The 21,832-nt window shown below is 37.9% G+C and overlaps 1 protein-coding gene across 9 annotated transcripts in view; it reads left to right on the top strand.

The window, feature by feature from the left end:
• YAP1 (Yes associated protein 1) overlaps positions 1-21,832 on the top strand; it is an 83,852-nt gene that overhangs the window by 57,498 nt on the left and 4,522 nt on the right. For 3 of the 9 annotated variants that reach the window (XM_021381055.1, XM_021381025.1, XM_021380994.1), the window contains 3 exons: positions 6,812-7,005; positions 8,527-8,568; positions 17,067-17,197. In XM_021381055.1, the coding sequence (XP_021236730.1) occupies positions 6,812-7,005; positions 8,527-8,568; positions 17,067-17,197 (367 nt within the window). The remainder of the gene's footprint in view (positions 1-6,811; positions 7,006-8,526; positions 8,569-17,066; positions 17,198-21,832) is intronic. The other 6 variants (XM_021381034.1, XM_021381004.1, XM_021381049.1 and 3 more) reach the window with 3 other exon arrangements.

Raw genomic sequence — 21,832 nt, 5'->3', positions numbered from 1 at the left:
AGTGTACCTCCACTGTGTGCTAGAACAGCTATGACAGTAAGAGAAAACTGTACTCCTAATAAGGTCTTTTCTCCTACTATATTCTTTCAGCACTGCAGTTTGCATGTCTCTGTTAATGAACACAGTGTTAGAAATGGAAGATGTATCATTTTGAACAGATCACTCATTATCTGTGTTCTAAGTATATATACGCTAAATAATTATATACTCTATATCTAATCATATATAATCTAAAATTCAAGGAAGTGTCAGCTTTCTTCTTTCCCTCTTTGAATTCAATCACATTGAAACACGATTTCAATTTCTTTTACAGAAAAAACAGTTTTATGGTGTAGATTTAGGGAAAACAATGTGTAGATCGTTTTACACATTTTACACAGGGTATGTGCACTTCGAACAGTGAACAAATGATTTGAAGGGAACCTGCATTTAAAAAGAAATCATATAATTTTGTAAGAAGTTACACAGAAGCTTGTCTTTTGTTCTAATTAATGCAGGAAGTACTATGTGGTAAGTGAGCGATGAAACCGTTCACCGCTAATGATTGTATGTATATTCTTTGCTGATTAAACTTTGGTCTAAAATGCAGACCAGCTTTGATTAAATATGCCTTGCCACATCTTCAGTTGACAGGCATGGGCTTTAATCAGCTGAGAGTCCTGCACTTCATGCTGTCTTCAGGGTTTCATACATACAACTTAAATGGTATTAGTTGAGGTGTCTTGTCCTGATGTGGCCTATGCAGTGTGTCATCCCAAGCAGTTCTCCCGCAGTACTAATAATTGTGCTGTCAGTTCCATTTTGAATGTAGATTTAAAAATAAGGTCAAATATTAGGAAAATAATTTCATCTTAAGAAATTAATTTTCATTTCTTTTTAAAGAATGGAAAACATCATATATGTATGTACTGAGCAGAAGTTTCTTATAGCTATTTATATTACTGCTGAATCTTGTTTAGATTTGCTTTTCAGGCGGGAGGGTGGAATATTTCAGTTCTGGAACAGATAGGAGTTGAGCGAAAGTGTGTCGTAAATACTGTTGTTGACTGCTGTCGGAAGAGAGCTAGATCAAACAACAGCATTTTACTCCATTTAGTTCCTAGTGTGTTAAGAGTCAGTCTGGAGATTTTAGTGGTGCTAAATCAATCAAGCTGGTGCACCTCTGCATTTTAGGATATTAAAAGACTTTTAAAAGCAACGGCAGGCTTTATCAAAATAAAACAAAGAACTATAGTTTTTATATATATATATATATTATCAGTGGCTACTGTAGTGATAGAAGAAACTGAAAAATATTAATTTCATTTGAATACAAATAACAAACATAGAATAATCAATCCATTGCTTGGACACACTTCCACAATAGACAACATTTTCATCAGCTTATGTCTTATTTTAACCAGTAGTCCATCTCTGGAGTATGTGAATACTTCATAGAATCGTGGAATCATAGAATGCTCTGCATTGGAAAGGACCCACAAGGATCATCATTGAGTCCAGCTCATGGCTCCACACAGGACCACCCAAAATCCAAACCCTGTGTCTGAGTGAGAGCGTTGTCCAAACACTCCGTGAACTTCCGCAGGATTGAGACCATGTCCACTGCCCTGGGCAGCCTGTTCCATGCCCACCACCCTCTGGTGCAGACCCTTTCCCTAACCCCCACCTGCCCCTCCCCTGACACAGCTCCATGCTGTTCCCTCGGGCCCTGCCGCTGTCCCAGAGAGCAGAGCTCAGCGCTGCCCCTCTGCTCCCTGTGAGGAGCTGCAGCTGCCATGAGGCCTCCCCTCAGCCTGCTCTGCTCTGGGCTGAGCACACCAGGGACCTCAGCTGCTGCTGAGTAATAGAGCAATGCAGTATAAGGAGTGCAATCCAGAAACGTGACTTGTCTCAAATTGGTACAACACAAATTGTTGTACCAGGTATCTCTAAAAACTGAGCAGCTTAAATTAGTTCTAAGAGTCATTCTTTCAAATCCTGCTGGAAATTTTTTTTCTTCACAGCTCTTTTCAATTTGAACAGAGGATTTTTGCCTCTGTTGCAGTAGTACAAACTAGCGGCGTTCAAAAACCTGGGCATAGCCAAAAGTGATCCACAGAAAAACTATGGAACTTTCAAGTGAACCTGAAAGGGAAAAGTGTTCTTCTCCAGTTTCTTCAGCAAAGATACTGATTGTGACTTTTAAGGACAGTAAGTTTTGCAGTTTGTCGACATAGTGAAGTTTTGTGAATATAGTGAATGTCTTAACATTTGGAGAAAAAAACTAGCGTTAGCTTTCAAGAGTGGAATGATAAATACAAAAGGAAAGCCATCAAATATTCAGCTGTGTCTGTTGACCATAAGGGAGCTCTGGAGCAGCCTTTGCATGTATTTCTGCATAGAGGAAAGGCACTGTGTTAATACAAACTGTTAGTGCCCTGGGACATGATTTAAATTGGCATGGGATCTCGGGAGAGAATTAGCCTTTTATGTTGGAGTTGTTACCAATATCCTGGCCTTTTCTCTCTAGCACCAATGCCTGGTAATTATTTCTCTCAGTTATTTTTTTTTTTCATTAAGGGTGTAGACAGTGGCCTAAACTCCTTTCAGTAACTGTCAAGTATTATCTGCTACAGTGCGGTACAAGCATTTGGCTGCTGAGTTTGGTTAGGATATTCTATGTTAACATTTGAAAATTGCTAATTCTTAATCTGTTCTCAAAAGCATATTGCAGCTATTACGATTGAGTGCATTCTGCAGAATGTAAATCTAAGCCATATTATAGGACTGCAAGATTTTTTTACTGTCTTAAGTTGCCCTTTTTTTTTCTTTTTTAACTTGTCTGCCCCTCCTCCTCCTCCCTCAAATCCCCCTCTTCTAGAAACAAAGACTTGTTTGTTCCTTGTCTGCCTGTGAGGTCTTTGCAGCCTTCACTGTGTGGGTGCAGAGCCCCTTATTTAAATGCTTTCCATACTCCTGGAAGGTAAGGAACAGGGTGCATCAGAAAATCTGATAAGTCCTAACTCTAATACATAAATGAAGCTCTCTGCCTTTGAATTCAAGGTATTTTAAAAGAGCCGTGTCTGCCTGGATCATCACAAACTCATGTAGTGTGAAAAAAATTGTGCTTCTATGCGATCTCACCGCTAAGCCTATTCTCTAGAGTGCAAATTTATACAGTCGCATCCTTAGTAAGTACTGGAGAACTGGAGAATTATAGAAAAACAAACTGCAAGAAAAACCTGCAAACCTTAAAACCTCTGTTTTTCCCTGTCACTTGAAACAAGGTATTTTCCTGCTTTCCTTTAATTAAATATTGTGTTGGAAATGACAGAAAATTACATTCTTCTTCCTGTTTATCTGGAGGATTGCATAATTGTGTAATCAGCCAAAATGGCTGATGATTGTGTTTTCTCCACACTGATTCTTCACTTGGGCATGTTTAAGTCAGTAGAATTCAATTAGCAATGTCTTCTTTTTTTAGTCTCCAAACTTATAGTTTAATTTCATAGGTAAAATATTCCCCTTGCATGAAAAACATCTCCATGATCTGTTCTGAATTTGATGCCTTTTACACTTGTTCTTCAAACAGTAAATTGCTTAGAAAATACTTTCATTGAGTACCTGAGCAGGAATTTAGAAACTAGATCTTTGGTTCTGTTTCAGAAGAGTTAACAAATAATAGAATTAAATGCTTCCAGGTATTTATTGATGAATGTTAAGTACACTGAACTACCGATATTTTGTGATGTTCCTGTTTGAGATGCACTTTTAGTTAGAGAAATGACATTAGTAGGCATTGCAGAGATCTGGGTTATTGGAATGAAATGGAAAATGTCAGGCAAACATGATTTCACAAACATGATTGCAATTTAAATTGGAAAGTCAATAGATAGGAAAACTGGAGCAAACTTTCGTCAGAGTGAATAGGAATAATATAAGTAGCTATCAGAAAGATATGGGTATACAAAATTTGGAAAACTTGGCATGAGAGGGAAATCATTCCCAAAGTTATGTGTTAGTGGAAGAGACACCTGTGGAAGTACTGTTGTTGTGTTGCATGCAGGAAAAGCAAATTAAATGTGCTGAAGGGATGTTAATAACATTACACCTGAATGTCTAATTGAAGTTAGAAAGTGTTGAATGTATGTGAGGTTACCTGTATCACAGCTTGGCTGTGAACTGCATGAGGCAGGAACTCTGGAACCAGGATGATATAATTGGGGACTATATCATAAAATGAGCCTTTTAAACCAAATGCAAATTGATATTCTTCAGCCTCTGGGTACTTAATTTTTACAAGCTGAGTAGTTTGCTTTCAACTTAGATTGCCTTTTCCAGGTAATTTTGTGGGTAGTTTTAATTTTATAACCTTTGTGCCCCTTTCCTTTCAACTGTAATTGACCTTCCATCTTGTTTAATGACAGGATTTGAGCACAGACTTCTTCTAGAGTTACAGAATTAGGTAACAGCAGGAGAAGATTCTTTTCATTTTTTTTCCGTACAAGCCCCTTTCATTGTCTGTTTTCAAGGTGCAAGAGGGTAAGATACAAAAAGCAAAAGACAGGCTCCGGGCTCCAGACTGTGTAGTATTCTGAGTAAGAAGGGAAGAAGGAGAAGATGCATTTCGCAGTGCAGTCGTGTCATGTTCAGCTTGTTGAGAGCTGCTACATGGGCATCCTTTCTTGTATCATGTTCTTTAGCTTTGGCTTTGCCTTAAGTTGGTAAAGTGCTGTCAGTCTTCCAGCAGAGGTTGTCCAGTGGAGCTCCTGGAGCTTGTGTGTGCTGCTCACATCCTTTGAAGGACAGCTGTTGGTGCTGCTGAAACTTTTGCTTAGCAGTTTCTGATGTCTCAGGGCACGTGGATCTTCTGTGACCTGTTCAGCAGAGAAACAAGCTGTCCTGCTTCTTCCTATTGCTGGCCTCAGGATCATAGCTCACACAGTAAAGCAAGTTGGCTGATCCTGGTCACTTCTTCCTGAAGTTCAGGTGCTAAATGTCTGAGAAACAACTGCTTGATTTTAAGCTCTATCCACTACATCAACTCCCCCTTATTCTTTTGTTTTTCACTGGCTCAGGATGGGACTTGCACTTTGGAATTGAATCTCCAGCCTTTTCGTATATTCTTTCTCCTACTTGCACTTGGATCCAGTTTCTATTCCTGCTTCACCTGTTTACTTACCTTTACAGGAGGTTTTTATTTTATCTGTGTTCATATGTATAAAACTCTTTCCCCAGTAACTATATAAAATATTATTTCTAATTACTTGAAGCTATTCAGCACTTCACTGCCATTTGAATTGACTGATGAAAATAGAACCCACTGTTCCATTAGAATATTGACTCTGTGAGAACCATGGAATGGTTAAACTAGAGTTGACTCTCTAGCTGTTCTTGACTGTTTTCTTGTCTCTTCTGTTCTTAATGTAGTAAGTAATATGGCATTTTTCTTCATATGTTACCTCTCAATGGAAAGACGAGCTGTGGCAAGGGTAAGGGAACAAGGCTGTGGAGCAACAGCCATTTTTGCTGTGTGATAGACATTTTTAGACTTTCCTGGAAGAAAAGAAAGGCACTTGTGTACCTTAAGTTGAACACTCAAAAGACAGTGGAGACGGAAGGGCTTTTGAGAGAAAAGGTGATACAGATTCTGTGAGATAAAGTTTCTGTCTTAAAATAGTTCAGTGTTCATGTTCCAGAAATCCTTTTTACATGATGAAAACGTTAATTCAAGCTAAGACAACACATGATTTTCTTTGCACCAAAGCGAAACTCACTCCTTTTTCTCTTAGTTCTCATAAACCAAAATCCTCGTTCTCAAAAAATAAAATAAAAAACTACCTCTCTGGTGATCGCTTCTACAAATCGACTGTGCAGCATACTGTTCATGTTAACAAATTCAGGCTGTTCAAGACAAGATGGAGAGCTAACTGCAAAACTGGAAGCCTCTGAAGATAGTGCCCTTATGATATATTCAGCCTTTGCCAGCCTTCTGTTCCACTGTGGGAACTCCTGTGCCTCTGCTGACTTTAACTCTCTTGTGGAGGGAACATCATGTCTGTCAAGTAGATGCACTGTTTTATAAAAACAAAATAGGTTTAGATCTTGCTTTCTGGGGGAAGGGAACAAGGATTCTCATTGTGCATTAGCTGCACAGAAAAGATGCATCATGTAACCTTTGTGGGGAAGCAAAGAGCAGAGAATTCGTAAAATATTTCCTGTGTAAATGGTAATATTTTTGTCTGTGCAATTCATCTGCCATTTCTGTACCAGCACTGATTTTGCATGTCAGGATGCTCTAGAGGTCTAAATGGAATCTTTAATACTCAAAACTGATTCCAAGAATTATGTGAATGGTTGTAGTGTGACCTGTACCCCGTTGCAAAAAGTGGTAGCATGTAACCAAAAGTAGCTGGATGTAAGTGAGATCTCTTTTGTCATTCTGTGTTTGATGATTCTAAGATTTCATGTGAAGAAAAGTGTTTTTGTATTATTTCTGCCTACGTTGAAAATAACGCATCAGGAAGAAGAGAGAGTAAGCATTCTAATTAAAATTGAAATATTTTTCCCACTGCTTTGAAATTTTTCACTAACTTGCATGTTTAACTCTGTTTTCAGGAGCTTTTAGAACAAGTATTACACTTAAACGTGAGAATGTTGCGTTGATTTCACAGGAATAATACACATGAGCATACATTTCATGCTAAACATTGGTGTAACTGCAAGTTTTGTATGGTCGTGGCTTGTAATTTCTTACTATATCCTGTCTAAGGATAGTACTTGCCTTGTATTTGAATTTTATTTTTAAATGTTTCTTGTTTTGGTTCCTTAGCCATGAATCAGCGAATCAGCCAAAGTGCTCCTGTGAAACAGCCACCCCCTCTGGCTCCTCAGAGTCCCCAAGGTGGTGTCATGGGTGGGAGTAGCTCCAATCAGCAACAACAGATGAGACTTCAGCAGCTACAGATGGAGAAGGAAAGGCTGAGACTGAAACATCAAGAACTGCTTCGGCAGGTGAGGCCACAGGTTAGACACCTACTTCCGCTATTTCTTTTGTATGTTACATTTTGTTTTGTTTTGGCTAAGTTGTTTCACTCAGTCTTAAAGACTAATAATTGTACAAAAAGCTTTGAGATTTGAAAAGGTCTGAAGTAATTCTGTTACTGCTATCAGATTGGTAGTGAAAGCATCTGACTTAACCCACTGAAGGATTTTGCCTTCCTCCCTCATTCCTCCCTCTCTAACAAAACTTTCTGAAATCAGGTTTCTTTGCTGTTAGGATGGCATCATGGACTGTTGATCTGATTGGAGATTCCTCTTGAGAATATGTCTCATAGTCATTGAGTTCTGAGTCATGCAAAAAGAAGCTGGTTCCCACAGTTGCGTTAGTTCTCCTTTTAAGTAGAGGAAAGTATTTCACTTTCAGAAGAGCATGTCAGTCTGTAGGACTCTACAGTACTTTTTACGTTTATGTAAGAAACATTGAAGAGACACCTCGTTGCTAAAAATCTCATCTGTGTAACAGCGGAGGAGAGCACGGAACAACTCAATCACTCATGCTGCATTTTGAACCACTGTTTTTCTTATGATGAGGAATTTCAGACTTCATAATTAGGCTGCAAGCTGCTTCTTTTAGTGTTTTCTACTATATTAAGGATTCCCATAATGAATGTCAAAGTGTAGCACTGGACGTTGGAATCTCTGGATTTTGAATTTGGGCTTGGCTTCCTTTTCACTTTAAGCCTTCTGCTTCCACTTTTCCATCTGTATGTTTTTAAAAAAGGTGACTGCCATTCTGCAAGATACTTAGGGTGTTCTTTGGTTTTGTTTTCTTTTTTTTTTGACACTGAAGAAAGCACTAATCTTTTCTTTGAGGAAAAGCTTTTAAAATCTTACCCTGTTCCCTTTTCACTTTTGGGTGATGGGTCTTGTATCAGGAGAGGATAATATCTTGTCCTCAAAGACAGCTTTTCTCTTTCTTATTCACCTGCAGCATTCTGTCCTGGAATCTGACTCCCATTATCTCTTGTAGTCAAGGCTTGTTTTGTAGGAATCTTCAGCATCTCTTGGTATAAGATGGGTCATCTTTAAAACTGTTAGTTTTTGTAGTACTCTAGGTAAGAATACATTGCAAAGATGGTGTCAGGACTTTCTCTGCTTAAGCACCTGGGCCTCTGCTGTTCTTGCTTTGCTATTAATCCACCAACAAACATCTTACCCTGTGCCAGCATGCTCCTAGGTAGGCATTCTAATTTTCTACTTGCCTCAGTTGTCATTGAGAATCTGACTAACTTTGGACCAGGTGACAGCCAGTTCCCTTCATGTTGTTCTTCCTGGGCATCCAGCTTTTCTGTCGAATACACATCCTTGGTAAATCTGTGAGTTTTGTTTCACTGTCTCATGATTTTTGTAGTTTCTTAACTCCCTTAACCTGTTTCATCTGGCCTGTCTGGGGGCTTGATGCTACAAGATGGTGTTTATAAGACAGCCTGCACAGGCAAAACATGCAGCTAAAGTAATTTTTATCCATCTTATTTTTACTCATAGGCAATGCGGAATCCCAGCACAGCAAATTCTCCAAAACATCAGGTAGGCTCTTAACTGATGTTTCAGCATAATTAGAAACATGAAAACATTAGATTAGACTAGCTGAGGAACTTTGCTACGTAAAGGCGTTCTAAGAAAAAACATGCTCTACCATACATATTTTTGAACCATTTCTCTGATCACTGATGGCTCCGTGGCAATCAAGAACCTAACATTATTTTTGAAGAGTGCTGCATTACCACAGCTTGATATCAGTATTTAAATGCAATGAGGAATTCATTGCACGTTTTTCAGCGTTGAAAGCAATGTTCTTGTTTAGCGTTCTTGAAGATACCACTGTACCGCTGTTCCAATCCTGACGTCATCGAGATGTGTATTTAAAGCAAAGCTCTCATTATTTCTAAGGTAGTAGTTTGTGGCTTTTAAATTCTATTTGTATGAATGTTCTCATCAATCTGTGTAAGCAGGTGTGATCTTAAAGGATGTCTGTAAATCTGTTAATAAAAAGTCACTTAATTTTTTTATTATTTTTAAGCATGTACAGTGTAATAATTATTTAACAGATTAGACTAATAAAGTAATTGCTGTGGCAGTATAGCATGTAATTAATTTTGAGATCTAACCAGCTCTTGCACAGATGCATTTTCTCCATTGGAAACAATAATTCTATAAAGCCTTCCAGGCTCAGAGCAAATGAAAATGATCAAAATATATAGCACAATAAACAGTTGAAAGTGGACTTCTTTGGGGCACTTCAGAAGTTGAATATGAAATGAATCCCTGAAATGTGGATTTATGGATATATTCAGGCAGCTTATTGCTTGCTATTACTAACATTATTCTTAATCTACTGGCTTTTAGGACAATATTTATATTGGCTTGTATTGTACTTTGTTTTTCTAAGAAAAACAATATTATGCACTATGGAAGAATAAAAGAAAGTACCCTGCATTTGGAAGTTACAAGTACTAGTGTACTATTGCTTTCTGAAGCAACTGTAGAATTCATATGTTACTAATTCTTCTGAGAAGATCATCTTCATTTTACCTGATGTGTAATGATTACCCAGCTATTTGATTCATTTACTGAGCATTAATCATATAATGTTTCCATTGAGCAGTGTTAGATCTGGTTATTGAAGGCAGATTAAAAATTGCTTAGAAGTTGCTGGTATAAAAGGAAATAAGCAGAGAAACATGCTCCTCCACACCAGTTTGAAACATCTTCTGCTACAGTTAGGTCATTCAGGAGTGATGCTTTTCTTCCTGAATGCCAAAACTGTGTTCTGTCTTTCCTGGTATGCCTGGAAGCCCTATCATGTTGTTATTCCCTCTTTCAAAGTAACATCTTCCTGTTGCCAGCTTAGAAATGTGCAGCAAATGGAAGTCTTTGGAATCAGTTTCATACTTAACTCAGAAAGACTGGATTTCTCGAACTTAGTGCGATTCTGGCTTAAAGCAGTAAAAAGCTATAGAAACTTGAGGGACCTTATCAATAATATGAAAATGTGTGTTGATCAGCTTGTTTTGTTTGGGATAGGAACCAGTGAAAGGACTTAGGTAAACGTGAGAATTCCAGTTACCTTTAAACTTGCTTCATAGCAGGCTCCCATCTGTAGTCACCTGACTGGGATCAGTTTTAGTCTGCGCTTGATAATGAGTCAAGCCAGCTTTGAGTGTTCTGGTGGGTAGAAAAGTATGTAACCATGGCAACTTAAGTTTTGTAATACTTGTTATTCATGTTGTATCACCTAAACGTGTTTTCATAAGTCACTTCAATAATGTAACGAGTAGCTGCATATGGAAAAACATGTTTAGAGAGTCATAGAATGTCTTAGGTTGGAAGGGACCTTAAAGATCTAGTTTCAACTCCCATCCCGTGAGCAGAGTTGGCACCTGTTAGATCAGGCTGCCCAGGGCCCCATCCAGCCTGGCCTTGAGCACCTCAGCTTCTGTGGGCAGCCTGTGCCAGTGCCATACCATCCTCTGAGCAAAAAATTTCTTCCTAATATCTAACCTGAATTTCTCCTCTTTTAGTTTACAGCCATTAGAACTATTTCTGGAAATTGTTTTCTTGACGCCTTATGCTATAGAGTCAAATGTTGTCTGCTGTAGTGCTGCTGTTATTGAAGTCCTAAAATGTACATCTGATCGGATCGTGGTCAACCTAGTGAATCTGGAAAATCTTTAGAGGCATAACGCTCTCCAGTCACATTCTTCTTGTTTAGATACATTCCTTTGTGAATAAAATTCATGAAGCTTAGAGGAATTTTCTGCTTTCGTTATGATAAACATTTGCTAAATTTTATATGTACTTCTAAGGAATAAGTAAAAGTAAAATCTTCCTATGTTCAGTGCTCTTAATTCTCAGAATACTCAGTCTAATTTAGAGCCTGTCAGAGTCTTCTGTTAGTAAGTAAACTGCCTCACACCATCGTTCTTGAAGTTTGCCTTTCATAAAGTATCTCTTTTACATAAATGAACACTGAGAAATGTCTTTTCAGCTTTTAACTGTATCTCAGAGCTTCTCTTAATCATAGCATCAAATATGTTAGAAAGGAATGACAGAAGTCATCTAGTTTAACATCCTACATGTAGCCCAAGCTTCTTGAGGTTTTTGTCATCTAACTTGGATACAAAGTTGATATCTTTGGTCAAGTTATCTGGTTCTGAGTAAATGTTGTGTCCTTGCTAGGTATTGTCCCTCTGCCATGATGCTGCAGGTGATACTGATACTCAGTGTTTTGTATGGAGGCCTTAATGCTGAAGGATCTTCCAGAAAGATTGAACAATTGCTCAGCTTCATCTTTTGTCTTAAGTCCTGTAAAACACTCTTTGGTTGAATGAGGACATGCTTTAATTATAATTCTGAAAACATCCAAGTCGAAGGAATTTAAAGCAAGAATTGACTTCCATATTTACTAAGCGTAAGCAAGCACTCTTAGCTATGGCTTTATCCAAGGAATTTGAAAACACCAACCATCCATCCACTTATTCTCATCGTTGTGACTTGTCTGTGACTATCCTAAGGATTGCGTATCTGTCTCAGTTAAGAGATTGAATGACTTGACTTTCTTTCCACCTCCAGTAGTTCTCCTTTCAGTTTCCTACGTCTAGCATTCAACTGTCAACATTTCAGTTACAGCAGATGTCAGTCAACTTGTGCATAAATCATAAAATTGGATGCGTAATTAGGTAACGTGTTCCTTGCCTTCCAGTATACCGTGGAAAAAGAGAGGCAAATAATGTTGAGGAACCGGTGATGTTACTCTTGTATGTTATACAGTCTACTTGTGCTCAGACTGGGAGATTTCTTATTTTTCTGCCTCTAATATTAAGGCATTTTCTAATAAGATAAGCTTATTATGCAGCCACCTATGTGATAGGTTTCTCTGTATATGTTCGTTTGTTTTGTATCTGTTGCTTATTTTCAGCACTGAATGAAGAGCTCTGTCTTAGAACCAGAAACTACCCCATTTTCTGTGCAGTCTGCTGAGTTCCTCTCTCTGACTTTCCTTTCTAGTATCTCTGTGCTGTTTTCTTGGTAGTCCTGTATGCCTGGAATATGTTCTCTCTTTGTTGTCTCCATCTTTTTTTGTCCTTTTTATCTTATGAAGTACCTCTCTGACTCTCTGTACTGTTGCCCCAAGGCTTATTTCTTATCAGCTTTAGGAGGACATTCTGGACACTCCTCAGTTCATAGAAGAATCTGCCAAGACATTTGGCCTGTCTTTCACTGTTTACTTGTTTTATATTTGCTCTTATCTGCATAAATTATAAGCACTTATTGTGCTAAATAGTAACTGTTTTTGAAATCTTATTTCATTTTCTGTTAATTCTTTTTTTTCCTTTTTAGCTGGTATTTGATACCTTTCACCAGCTTAGTCAAGAAGACTTAAAGCATTTCAGGAAAGTGTTCCTAGGAAGCTATTTTTCAATGAAATATTCTTTTAGTCACTTCACATGTACACTAATATAAAGCTGGGTGACTGTCATGTTTCTGACATTTTCTAGTAAGCACACACTTCTGTGTTCTGCAGACAATTTGCGTGATGTTAGAGAAGCTGAAAGTATTCATAAGGTCTTTTTCCCAGGTAAAATCTCTCATTAGAAAAAAGATGAAATAGTAGCATAAATTTGTTAAATTTCTTTTTGTTTAGTGTTATTGTGCTTACTTGCATCTCTTTTTTTTTGGGGGGGGGGGTTGGGGGGAAGAGTGAATTAGAGCGCAGTTCTTGTTGGGCCTAGAAAACATTGCAAAGTTGAAAGCAAGACTCAGATAGGAAGTATTGTTGGTACATTTTGATTTAACTGCTTTAAATTTCATCTCTTTATTTTAACTAAAGATATACTTGTGTGTACACCACTTCCACTAAGATTTGCAATGTTTTTGTTTTGTTTCTTAGTGAATCCCAGTGTTGTCCACTGACTCTCATTTCCCATTCTTCTATGGGATCTGAAGCTGACCTAGATTGATGAGAAAAATGATTTGTCTTGGTTTCATCAAGGGTGTTAAGCTCTCAAGAATAAGAGTTATAAGGAAGATTTTTGCATTTTAAAAAGGCCATAAGTACTGCTAAGGCAATTGGTCAGTCACTTTGACCTGAGTCTGAGATGGCAGTGCAGAACAGCTTTGGCTAGAAGCAAAAAGAAATTGGTAGAGGGAGGCCATCCAGCTCTGGCTAATTGCTGACTCCAGCTGACACATACTTGTCTTTCTGGTGTTCTGGGGACACCCCATCTGGGGACATGCAGTGCTTGGAGGCATGGGCTGATATGTTAGCGAGAAGGGTATAAAGCAGTGGTACAGCAGAGGACTGTGAAACCAGACAAGAAACCAGACTCTGTTTACAAATGTTTATTCCAATTTATGCTGTCCTATCCACACTTGCAAAGGTGTTGTTTAAAAGCTTCTGCTCAGAGTGTTTATGCAAAAGACATTACGTCGAATTGAGTCCCATGCCAAGTGTACACAGTGCAATTAACTATCACTCTATCACTATCACCTCTTGAATTAATTTTGCTAGTTTTCATGATTGCAACATTGAATGATTTAAGTTTTCCCCTTACTCTTCTCTAATTGCATAACTCCTCATTGCTGAATTCGTTTGTCTTCATCTGTTTCTTTCTCTCTTTCTTTTCTACATATGCTTAAACTTTGTGGCTCTCAAGTAGGAACATAAATACTTAAAGTGAAGAACCGATAGTCAGCCCTAAGTGCAGTGGCCCTCTCATTCCCCTGACACCTCTCTTCCACCTCAGTGAAGACCATGAAAGTTTTGATACTTGAACAGTGTTTAGAGTCAGAAATGTTATAACTGGCTCGTGTAAAGTGAGTTTACAAAAAAAAAAATAAAAATAAAAAATGGAAGCATCTGTTTAAGTTGACCAGCTTCTTATGTTTAATTTAGTAAGAATTTGAGGTACTTGAAGTTATACAGGGCAATCTTTACCTTTCCTCAAAACTGTAGTAAAAGATGATTAAAATAAAAATGCTCTCAAAGGAGTGACTGCAGGTGACCTGGCACTCCATGTAAACTCTGTCTCTATGCAAATCTGAAAAAAAAAAAAAAAATAGAGTCAGCCTGATAAATTACACAATACTGGCCTTATTTTTTAAATTACTATCCTTAGGGAGATGACAGATCATTTGGTCTTGTATGCAATATTCAAAACTCAGATTTTGTGTTAACAATAGTTATGCTAAGCTTTTATTTTCCCAGAGGTACTTAAAAAAAGTTTAACGTACTTATGAAAATAGAATGAGATCAAATTATGGAAGTCTAAGCCAGAATTTTGTCATGGTTTTATTTTCACCTTCAGACTTTAAATGTTTCAAATAAAGGATATATTTTTAAAGCATGAATTAAAAGCATAGAGTTCACATTGCTCCATGTGGAGCTAGGACAGACTTCTACACTACCATACATTTTTTTTTTTAATTACAGGAAGCAAAAGTTGTTTATTGAAAATCAGTTTTATAAAGGAAGAAGATATGAAAGGACCGTTCTTCAGGCTACACGAGTTTAGCTTCCATTACATGCACCTATAAGTTAAAATAGACTCAGCGTACTCTTGAGGGCTGGTAGAAAACTTTGCTCGTCTTATGGAATTATTAAAAAATCATTTTGAATTTGTTTCTGAATAGCTTGGCTTTTTTGGTAATGCCTTTCTCTTCCAGACTTCCAAATTGACATAGATATATTGCTTGAATGAATGATGGAATAACATTCTCTCTAGTGGGAAGCACTGTAGTTCTGCCTCCTGAATTAGTAGCGCTAATGCAAACAATTGTCGTTTTACACTTCTAGCAGTGCCGTTGTTGAAACAAGGACAAAATTAGTACTAATACCATAAAGTCTCAATTCACTAGGTCACTCACACCTAAGAACAGGCAAAATACAGTTCTCTGTCCTGGCTTAATACATCTTTTTGGTAGGCCTTTTAGTGAGAAGTGATTTTTCATTTGTATCTGGCCAGTATCTGAACTACATTTTTTACCATGGTATTTCAAGTCATATATTGTAAAATTTCATTCAATCTCTCCTACCCACTAAAATATTTAGAAAATACAAAGGTAACTTTCAGATTGCTTATGATTCTGTGGTAGGTCAGATCGTCCCAACGAGATGAAATATCACTTTAGTGCTTTATATACAGAAATGACTCCATTTTGATTTTGCTTTTTGTCATCGCTCTTTGGGGCACTGGTCTCTGATGAAGCTTCTTTTGCATGCTGCTGGCACTTGGCTCCTCTTCTTCATCCTAGTTAGGGACTGCAGGCTGAGGAAATAAAAATGCAACTTACTGTTCAAATTGATGGAAGGGGAAAATGCCAGAGAGTTCTTACCACAGGGACATAGGAGCAGGGAGAGAAGGGAAAGCTCAAGTGACATTTGGAAGACTTTTGGTCTCTGGAAGAAGGGCATAAGGATTCTGATGTGAGCAAGCAGTTTTTTGCAGTTTGCAAGTTCTTTCTGTGTATCAAAGGCCTTCCATGGATCACCAGTTGTGAAGCATTCCAAGAAAGAATTTTTCTTTTTCATATCAGCTTCTTTGTATCAGGTCTGATGTGACTGATTGAAGCTGGTAAACCTAGTTTTAAACTGAGAACTCTTGTAGTGTATGCACTTGGTTTCATTACGTAAGAAAATGTTGCAACAACCCCCCAATATCAATACAAGCTGTGGGATGAAAGGATAGAGTACAGCCCTGCCAAAAAGGAGTACTTGGAGTACTGGTGGATGGTAAGCTGGGCGTGAGCCAGTAATGTGCCCTTGCAGCCTGAAAGCCAAACATATCCTGGGCTGCCTGAAAAGAAGTGTGGCCGGCTGGGCAAGGGAGGTGATCCTGCCCCTCTGCTCTGCGCTGGTGAGACCTCACCTAGAGAACTGTGTCCAGATGTGGAGTCCTCAGTACAGGAGAGACATGGAACTGTTGGAGTGTGTCCAGAAGAGGACCACAAAAATGATCCAAGGGATGGAACGTGTCCCTTACAAAGACAGGCTGAGAGAGCTGGAGCTGTTCAGCCTGGAGAATAGAAGACTCTGGGGAGACCTGGTAGTAGCCTTTCAGTATGTAAAGGGGGGCTTTAAGAAAGAAGAGGACAAACTCTTTAGCAGGGTCTGTTGTGATAGAACAAGTGGAAACGGTCTCAAACAAGAACAGGGGAGATTTAGATTGGATATAAGGAAGAGGTTTTTTATGTTATGGGCAGTGCGGCACTGGCAAAGGTTGCCCAGAGAGGTGGTGGATGCCCCATCACCGGAGACATTCGAGGTCAGGCTGGACGGGGCTCTGAGCACCTGATCTAACTGTAGGTGTCCCTGTTCAGTGCAGAGGAGTTGGACCAGATGGTCTTTAAGGGTCCCTTCCAACTCCAGCAGTCCTATGATTCTATGAAAATCATCTGCATATACCTATAGAAATGGATTAAAGGTGCTTACCGTCCTATGATCTGAAAACATGATGATGTTATTATTTATTAGAAGAATAGCCAATTAAGTAGTGGTAAAGAGAGGACGATATTTACTTCAGGTAGGCAACTGGGTGTGTCAGATCCGAAAACTACTGGTATGGTTGTACTCTGCTGTGAAGGTCTAATCAACTGGTGTGAGAAAACCTAGCACAAAACATGTAACTTGAAGTTAAAGGAAAATGTAGAATACGTTTTGCATTCTATATAAAAGAACAGATATACGTTAAGGGTTCAGAAATGTTAATTCATTTTTGATCTTAATAATTATTAAGAATATTGAAGTGAATCAGAAAAGATTTATGTGATCACATGGAAATTTATATGCATAGATGTATTTACAGTGAAATCCCTGTGGTATTGGGCTTGACTGGTTGAACTTCCGTTACCACTGAAGCCAGTAAAAATTCTTGCTTTGTTTTCAGAAACTTAATTGTGTTTAAATCTTGTAACTGAAAACACTAAAAGCATCAGTTATCCTGAAATATCATATGTTTATGTATCTGAAAAATGCATTCAAATGCCTAACAAGATCTTTTCTTATTTCCTCTTCACCCCTGTTTTAGGAATTGGCTCTCCGTAGCCAGCTTCCCACAATGGAACAAGATGGTGGATCTCAAAATCCCGTATCATCTCCTGGAATGTCTCAGGAACTGAGAACAATGACTACAAATAGTTCTGATCCCTTTCTTAACAGGTTTGTAGGAGTAGCTACTGGAGGGAAAAAAAATTGGTTTAAAATTCTGTTCAGTACATGTAATAGTTTATTTTGAACATCTGTCTGTGCCAAAAGCCACAGCTGTAAATGAATCTTCCCTTAAATGGCAAGTCTAGTAAAAGTTGAGGATTAAAAGCTGTCTCCTGTGGGAGGAAGTAGTCTGTTCAGACTTGTAGAAAGGTTTTTTATTCAAAGTCATAACATGTTTGCCTTTGCATAATCTGTTGACTAACAGTCATTTCAAATTACTGACTCAGAAGAATTTGTGAATAGCTTGCTATGAGATCAAATGAACTGTGAGGCACATTTAGGACTACACCTTGAGGTTCATTTTAAGGTTTTTCCGTTCACCCCTCCCCATCACTTCAGGTATTTAATTTAGCAATATTTTTACTCTGTTACTGTTAGGACTGCAAATAGTGGCGTGTTTCATTTTAAATGCTGTATTATTTTGAAGTGTGGGCCTTTTAATTCAAGAATTGGAATTTTACAATATAGACCAGTATTTTTATATAACTTTTTCCTTAATCCCTCTGAGTTGAGGAGTGTTTGTTTGTTTGGAAATACTGTTCTAATTGCAGCTAAACAGATGCTTCATAAACCTGCTGCAGCTTGTGATAAGTTGCATCTATATTTTTTTACTTAGCATGCTGAAAAGAAAAGATGAAAATGACAAAAGAATCTAATCTCTGAACTACATGTATTTTTAATTAATGGACTAAAAAAATCTACCTATGTTTCTCGGTACCAACAGTTGAACTTCAGTTGAAGTTATTCATTTTGAAGGGCTTCATCAAACTATATTTTGTCAGTGGTTTAAGCTGTAACAGCTCAGCATCCATGACCATAAAAGAGAAAAATTACATATTCTATCAGAGTTCATTGGTACTTTTCTGCACTACCTTGAAATGTTAATGTTACTTTAAGATGTTTACCGTAACTGCTCATGAAGTATAATATGCTCGTCCTTCTCTTTAATGGTGCATTTTTATACATGTGGAAAAAAAAAACAACCATAAAATTCTCCTAAATTTCACATAAAATTCAAAACTCTTTCAGTGCAAGGCTTAACTTGTATTTTTGCTACCAGTAGCATTTCAAATCTGCTTGTATGGTTGGAAGTTCACATCATGTTAGAATTAACATGGTTTTAGAGTTGGTCAAACTTAAATAACTGCCATAATTGTAGATACTGAAAGCTGTTAAAATCTTTGTAAGCCTTTGTTGCAATTCTAAATCTCTTCTTGTGTGTAATGTTACCTATTGCTCCTGTCTGGGCTTTTGGTGCCTAAAGTAGTACCTTTTCCAGTTACGGATATTGTGAGAGCTCGTTTTGCATTTGTCTCATTTTCTACTTCTTCCAAGAGTCTTGTCCACCTCTTCAAGTACTCTGTCCTCATTCTCATTGGTGAAGCTCAATAGAGATGGAGGGTATGCGTTTATACCATCTTGCCAATGGAGTCTGTTGTGATTCATATAGTTAATGTAAATATCTGTCGCTTGTAGGTCTTTCTCCCACTGCCTGAAGTAGTAGTGTGTGTGCTTGTGGTGTGCATGCTACTCTTGGAGAGGGAGAGGAGTTTCCTTCTTAAGGTACAAAGTGCTTTGTGTGTATTGGAGAAAAGCAAGTGAAAAAAAAAGATGGCCTTGCGAGTGGAGAATAAAGCATTAGTATTTTGTTATTAAAATCCCTAAGGAATTAAGTGATATTTCCAAGTTTGGGGTCAGTCTTTCAGGAAAGACCTACCTCCTACACAAACAGATCTGGTTGGGAAACTTAGTTTTCTATTAGAGCGATGAGGTTGTTTTCCTTGGAATTCATACTGGAATTTGGTATGATTTTTAGCTGTGCTGGCTCTGTGCCAAGGAAAAAAGGACAAGAAATGTGAAAACTGGCTATCTACTGATCTATCTGAAGTTGCATTTTGAGTAATGCAATTTAGTTATGGGAAGTAATTTTCCATGGCGTGACTAGTACATGAAGAAATCCTTGTAGATAGAAGATGACCATGATATGTTATAGCAACAAACTAGTCTGAATTTCTGGAAGGCTATTGTCATCACACACCAAGCCTGGGTATGTTTTGAATGTTATCCTTAACGTGATATCCTCGCATCTTACTCTTGTTTTCTGTATCTTTAATTTTTAGATTACCACTGTATTCCTTTGTACATGCAGTACTCCAGCAGTGGACTAATGCAGTTTGTCCATCGTGTTTCTGTATATATTAAATGTAAAATGATTTATCTTTATCTTTAATTACAAGTAGGAAGAAAGCTAGAAAGGACAAATTCAAGTTATTTTTAGTTTTTGCCAGACTGATAATTAGCAAGGACTATTTTCTGTAAGTTATCATTTGCCTAGTTGCAAATATGTTTAACTTGGCAGTATTTTTTGTAGCCCTTACCCCACACAGAATACTGAAAACTCTGTACCTCATCTGAATTCAGATAATTTTTTTAATTTGCATTTTAGTTTAAGCATTGTTCCATTCTAGGTAATCCTGTGTACATCACTGTATTTAATTCTGGGATATGCATAAGGGAAAGGGACTCTCTAAAGGACACTTGTGCCCTGAACCTAGGTGCAGCAGTACAGTAGTTTTGACATTCCTTATGTTTAAATTCAGATATCCAGAAATGCTTCTTTCTCTTCATAGGGTAAATAAAGTTCCTGGTGAAACAGTCCTCCTAACTTTACGTTCCAGAAATTCAAGTTGCTGAATATTTTCCACTTCCTACATACTCTGAACATCCAAAAAACAAAATCAGAAAAAAATGCTACATTGGAGCAAATGGAGAAAATACACAGTGATGTTCTCATTTATGCAGTCAGTCTTCTGCCTGCTGTCTTCTGCTCTTACTGTCTTTATGCTGTATTTCATTTTTAAGTGAAATATACAGCAATGTAGAATATTTAGACTTCATATTAGATGATGTTGGCTTTTGATTTCCTACTTGGCATATGTTTTTGACTATTAGATTTATATTGGTAGCGTTGGTAATTCTGTGTTTCGCTCCTAAATTGGGCCTTCTTCTTTTGTATACACATATTTTAGCAAGTATTTGTTGAAGAAGCATCCATTCTATTTTGGGTAATGCAGTTTAGTTGCATGCAGTAATTTCGGGTGGTGTGACTATTAAATGAAGAAATCCTTGCTGGAAATGTTTATTGAGGACTGATTTGAAGAAAGAGGAGGTCTGGACATTCCAAGTGTGACAGCACCAGCCAAAAAGCCTTCTCAACCAGAATGATTTAGTTCAGCATAGACTTGGTTCAATTTCTAGTATTTTGTCCCACAAAGTAAACCAGTATTTTTTTTTCACAGAAGTTTTAAATAGCTTACTTCTTATGATTGCTATCAAATGTGTGGTGATACTTCTGCTCTTCATACAGAAATGCCAGTTTTATTTCTTGTGTGGCAAAGATGATCTCGTGAAATCTGATCTATATGTTCCTGGTTGATGGTATTCTGCGTGCATCCAGTGTCGAACAGCTGTGCAGCTATCTTCTGTTTGGTTCTGCATACTTGACAAAGCACACACTACAGATCAGCATGTCTCCAAATGCTAATCAACACAGTGTACAGCTTGTACATCAAACTGGTTTGCACTTAGTGTTCAGGATGGAAACTCTGTAGACGTTCTCAGCGAACGCTACCACAGGTGGAAGAAATACGGGTTTGAAAATATTTCCAGTTGAAGCTTGGATGTTAGTAGACACAGGGGGCGGGGGGTAATGGTTTATTTCTACAGCTGCTTCTGCTTGTGGCCGTGTTGACTGGTGGGACTGCTTGCATGCTTTTAGCTATTACAGCAAAATATTTTCAGATGTATGCCAATGCGTAACAAGTAGCATCACCTTCCTGCTTTTGAAAATAATTGTTCCAGTCAGGATGATTTTTACTGTTGTCTATAACTTTTCCTATTTTTCTACTTTCAAAGAAATAGTTTATGAGACTTATAAGAAAGTCAGCTGAAAAGCGGATCCCCCCAGCTGACTATAGGTCATTTGATTGGCCTGTTCTTTCCACTCCCATCCCAAATTTCCATTGCAGCTCTCTTGGTCTTGCTTGCTCCACTGGTAGTAAGATGGCAGTGTGAAAACTAATACATGTAAGGCCCCGTGCCATCTTGCTAACTGTTCTGTCAGCAAGATCATTCTGAACAGGATTTGTTTACAGAATGGCTTCTGTACAGTATTTGATTTATATCAGGGCCCTCTTGCCATGACATGTACGACTGAACTAGTAGTAATGCAGCAGCGGGAAGCAACTGAAGAATTGCTAAAGGAGTTCCAACTGTAGCTCCTATTTATAACAGCACTGACCTAAAAATGCACTTCAGTGGCTGATTAAATAAGGGGACATTAGTGGTTAGAATTTTCTTAATCCTTATTGAAGTGTGAAATGTACACCGTTATTAAACTTCGTAATCGTTAAGGACTGTGATACGCTTCTGATGGCTTTTAGCTGTGGGTGGGTGTGAGAAGTTTAAAACAATGTGGAGCATTTACAGGCAGTTTCTTAAAGCTGCTTAAGTACATTCTTACTGAGTTAAATTGAATCTCAGTAATACAGTTTTAATTGGAAAAGGTCAGCATAAAATAAAAAC

Source organism: Numida meleagris, chromosome 1, assembly GCF_002078875.1.
Source record: "Numida meleagris isolate 19003 breed g44 Domestic line chromosome 1, NumMel1.0, whole genome shotgun sequence".
Classification (NCBI taxonomy): Eukaryota; Metazoa; Chordata; class Aves; order Galliformes; family Numididae; genus Numida; species Numida meleagris.
The sequence above is the reverse complement of the archived record's forward strand: the minus strand, read 5'-3'. Positions and strand labels throughout refer to the sequence as shown.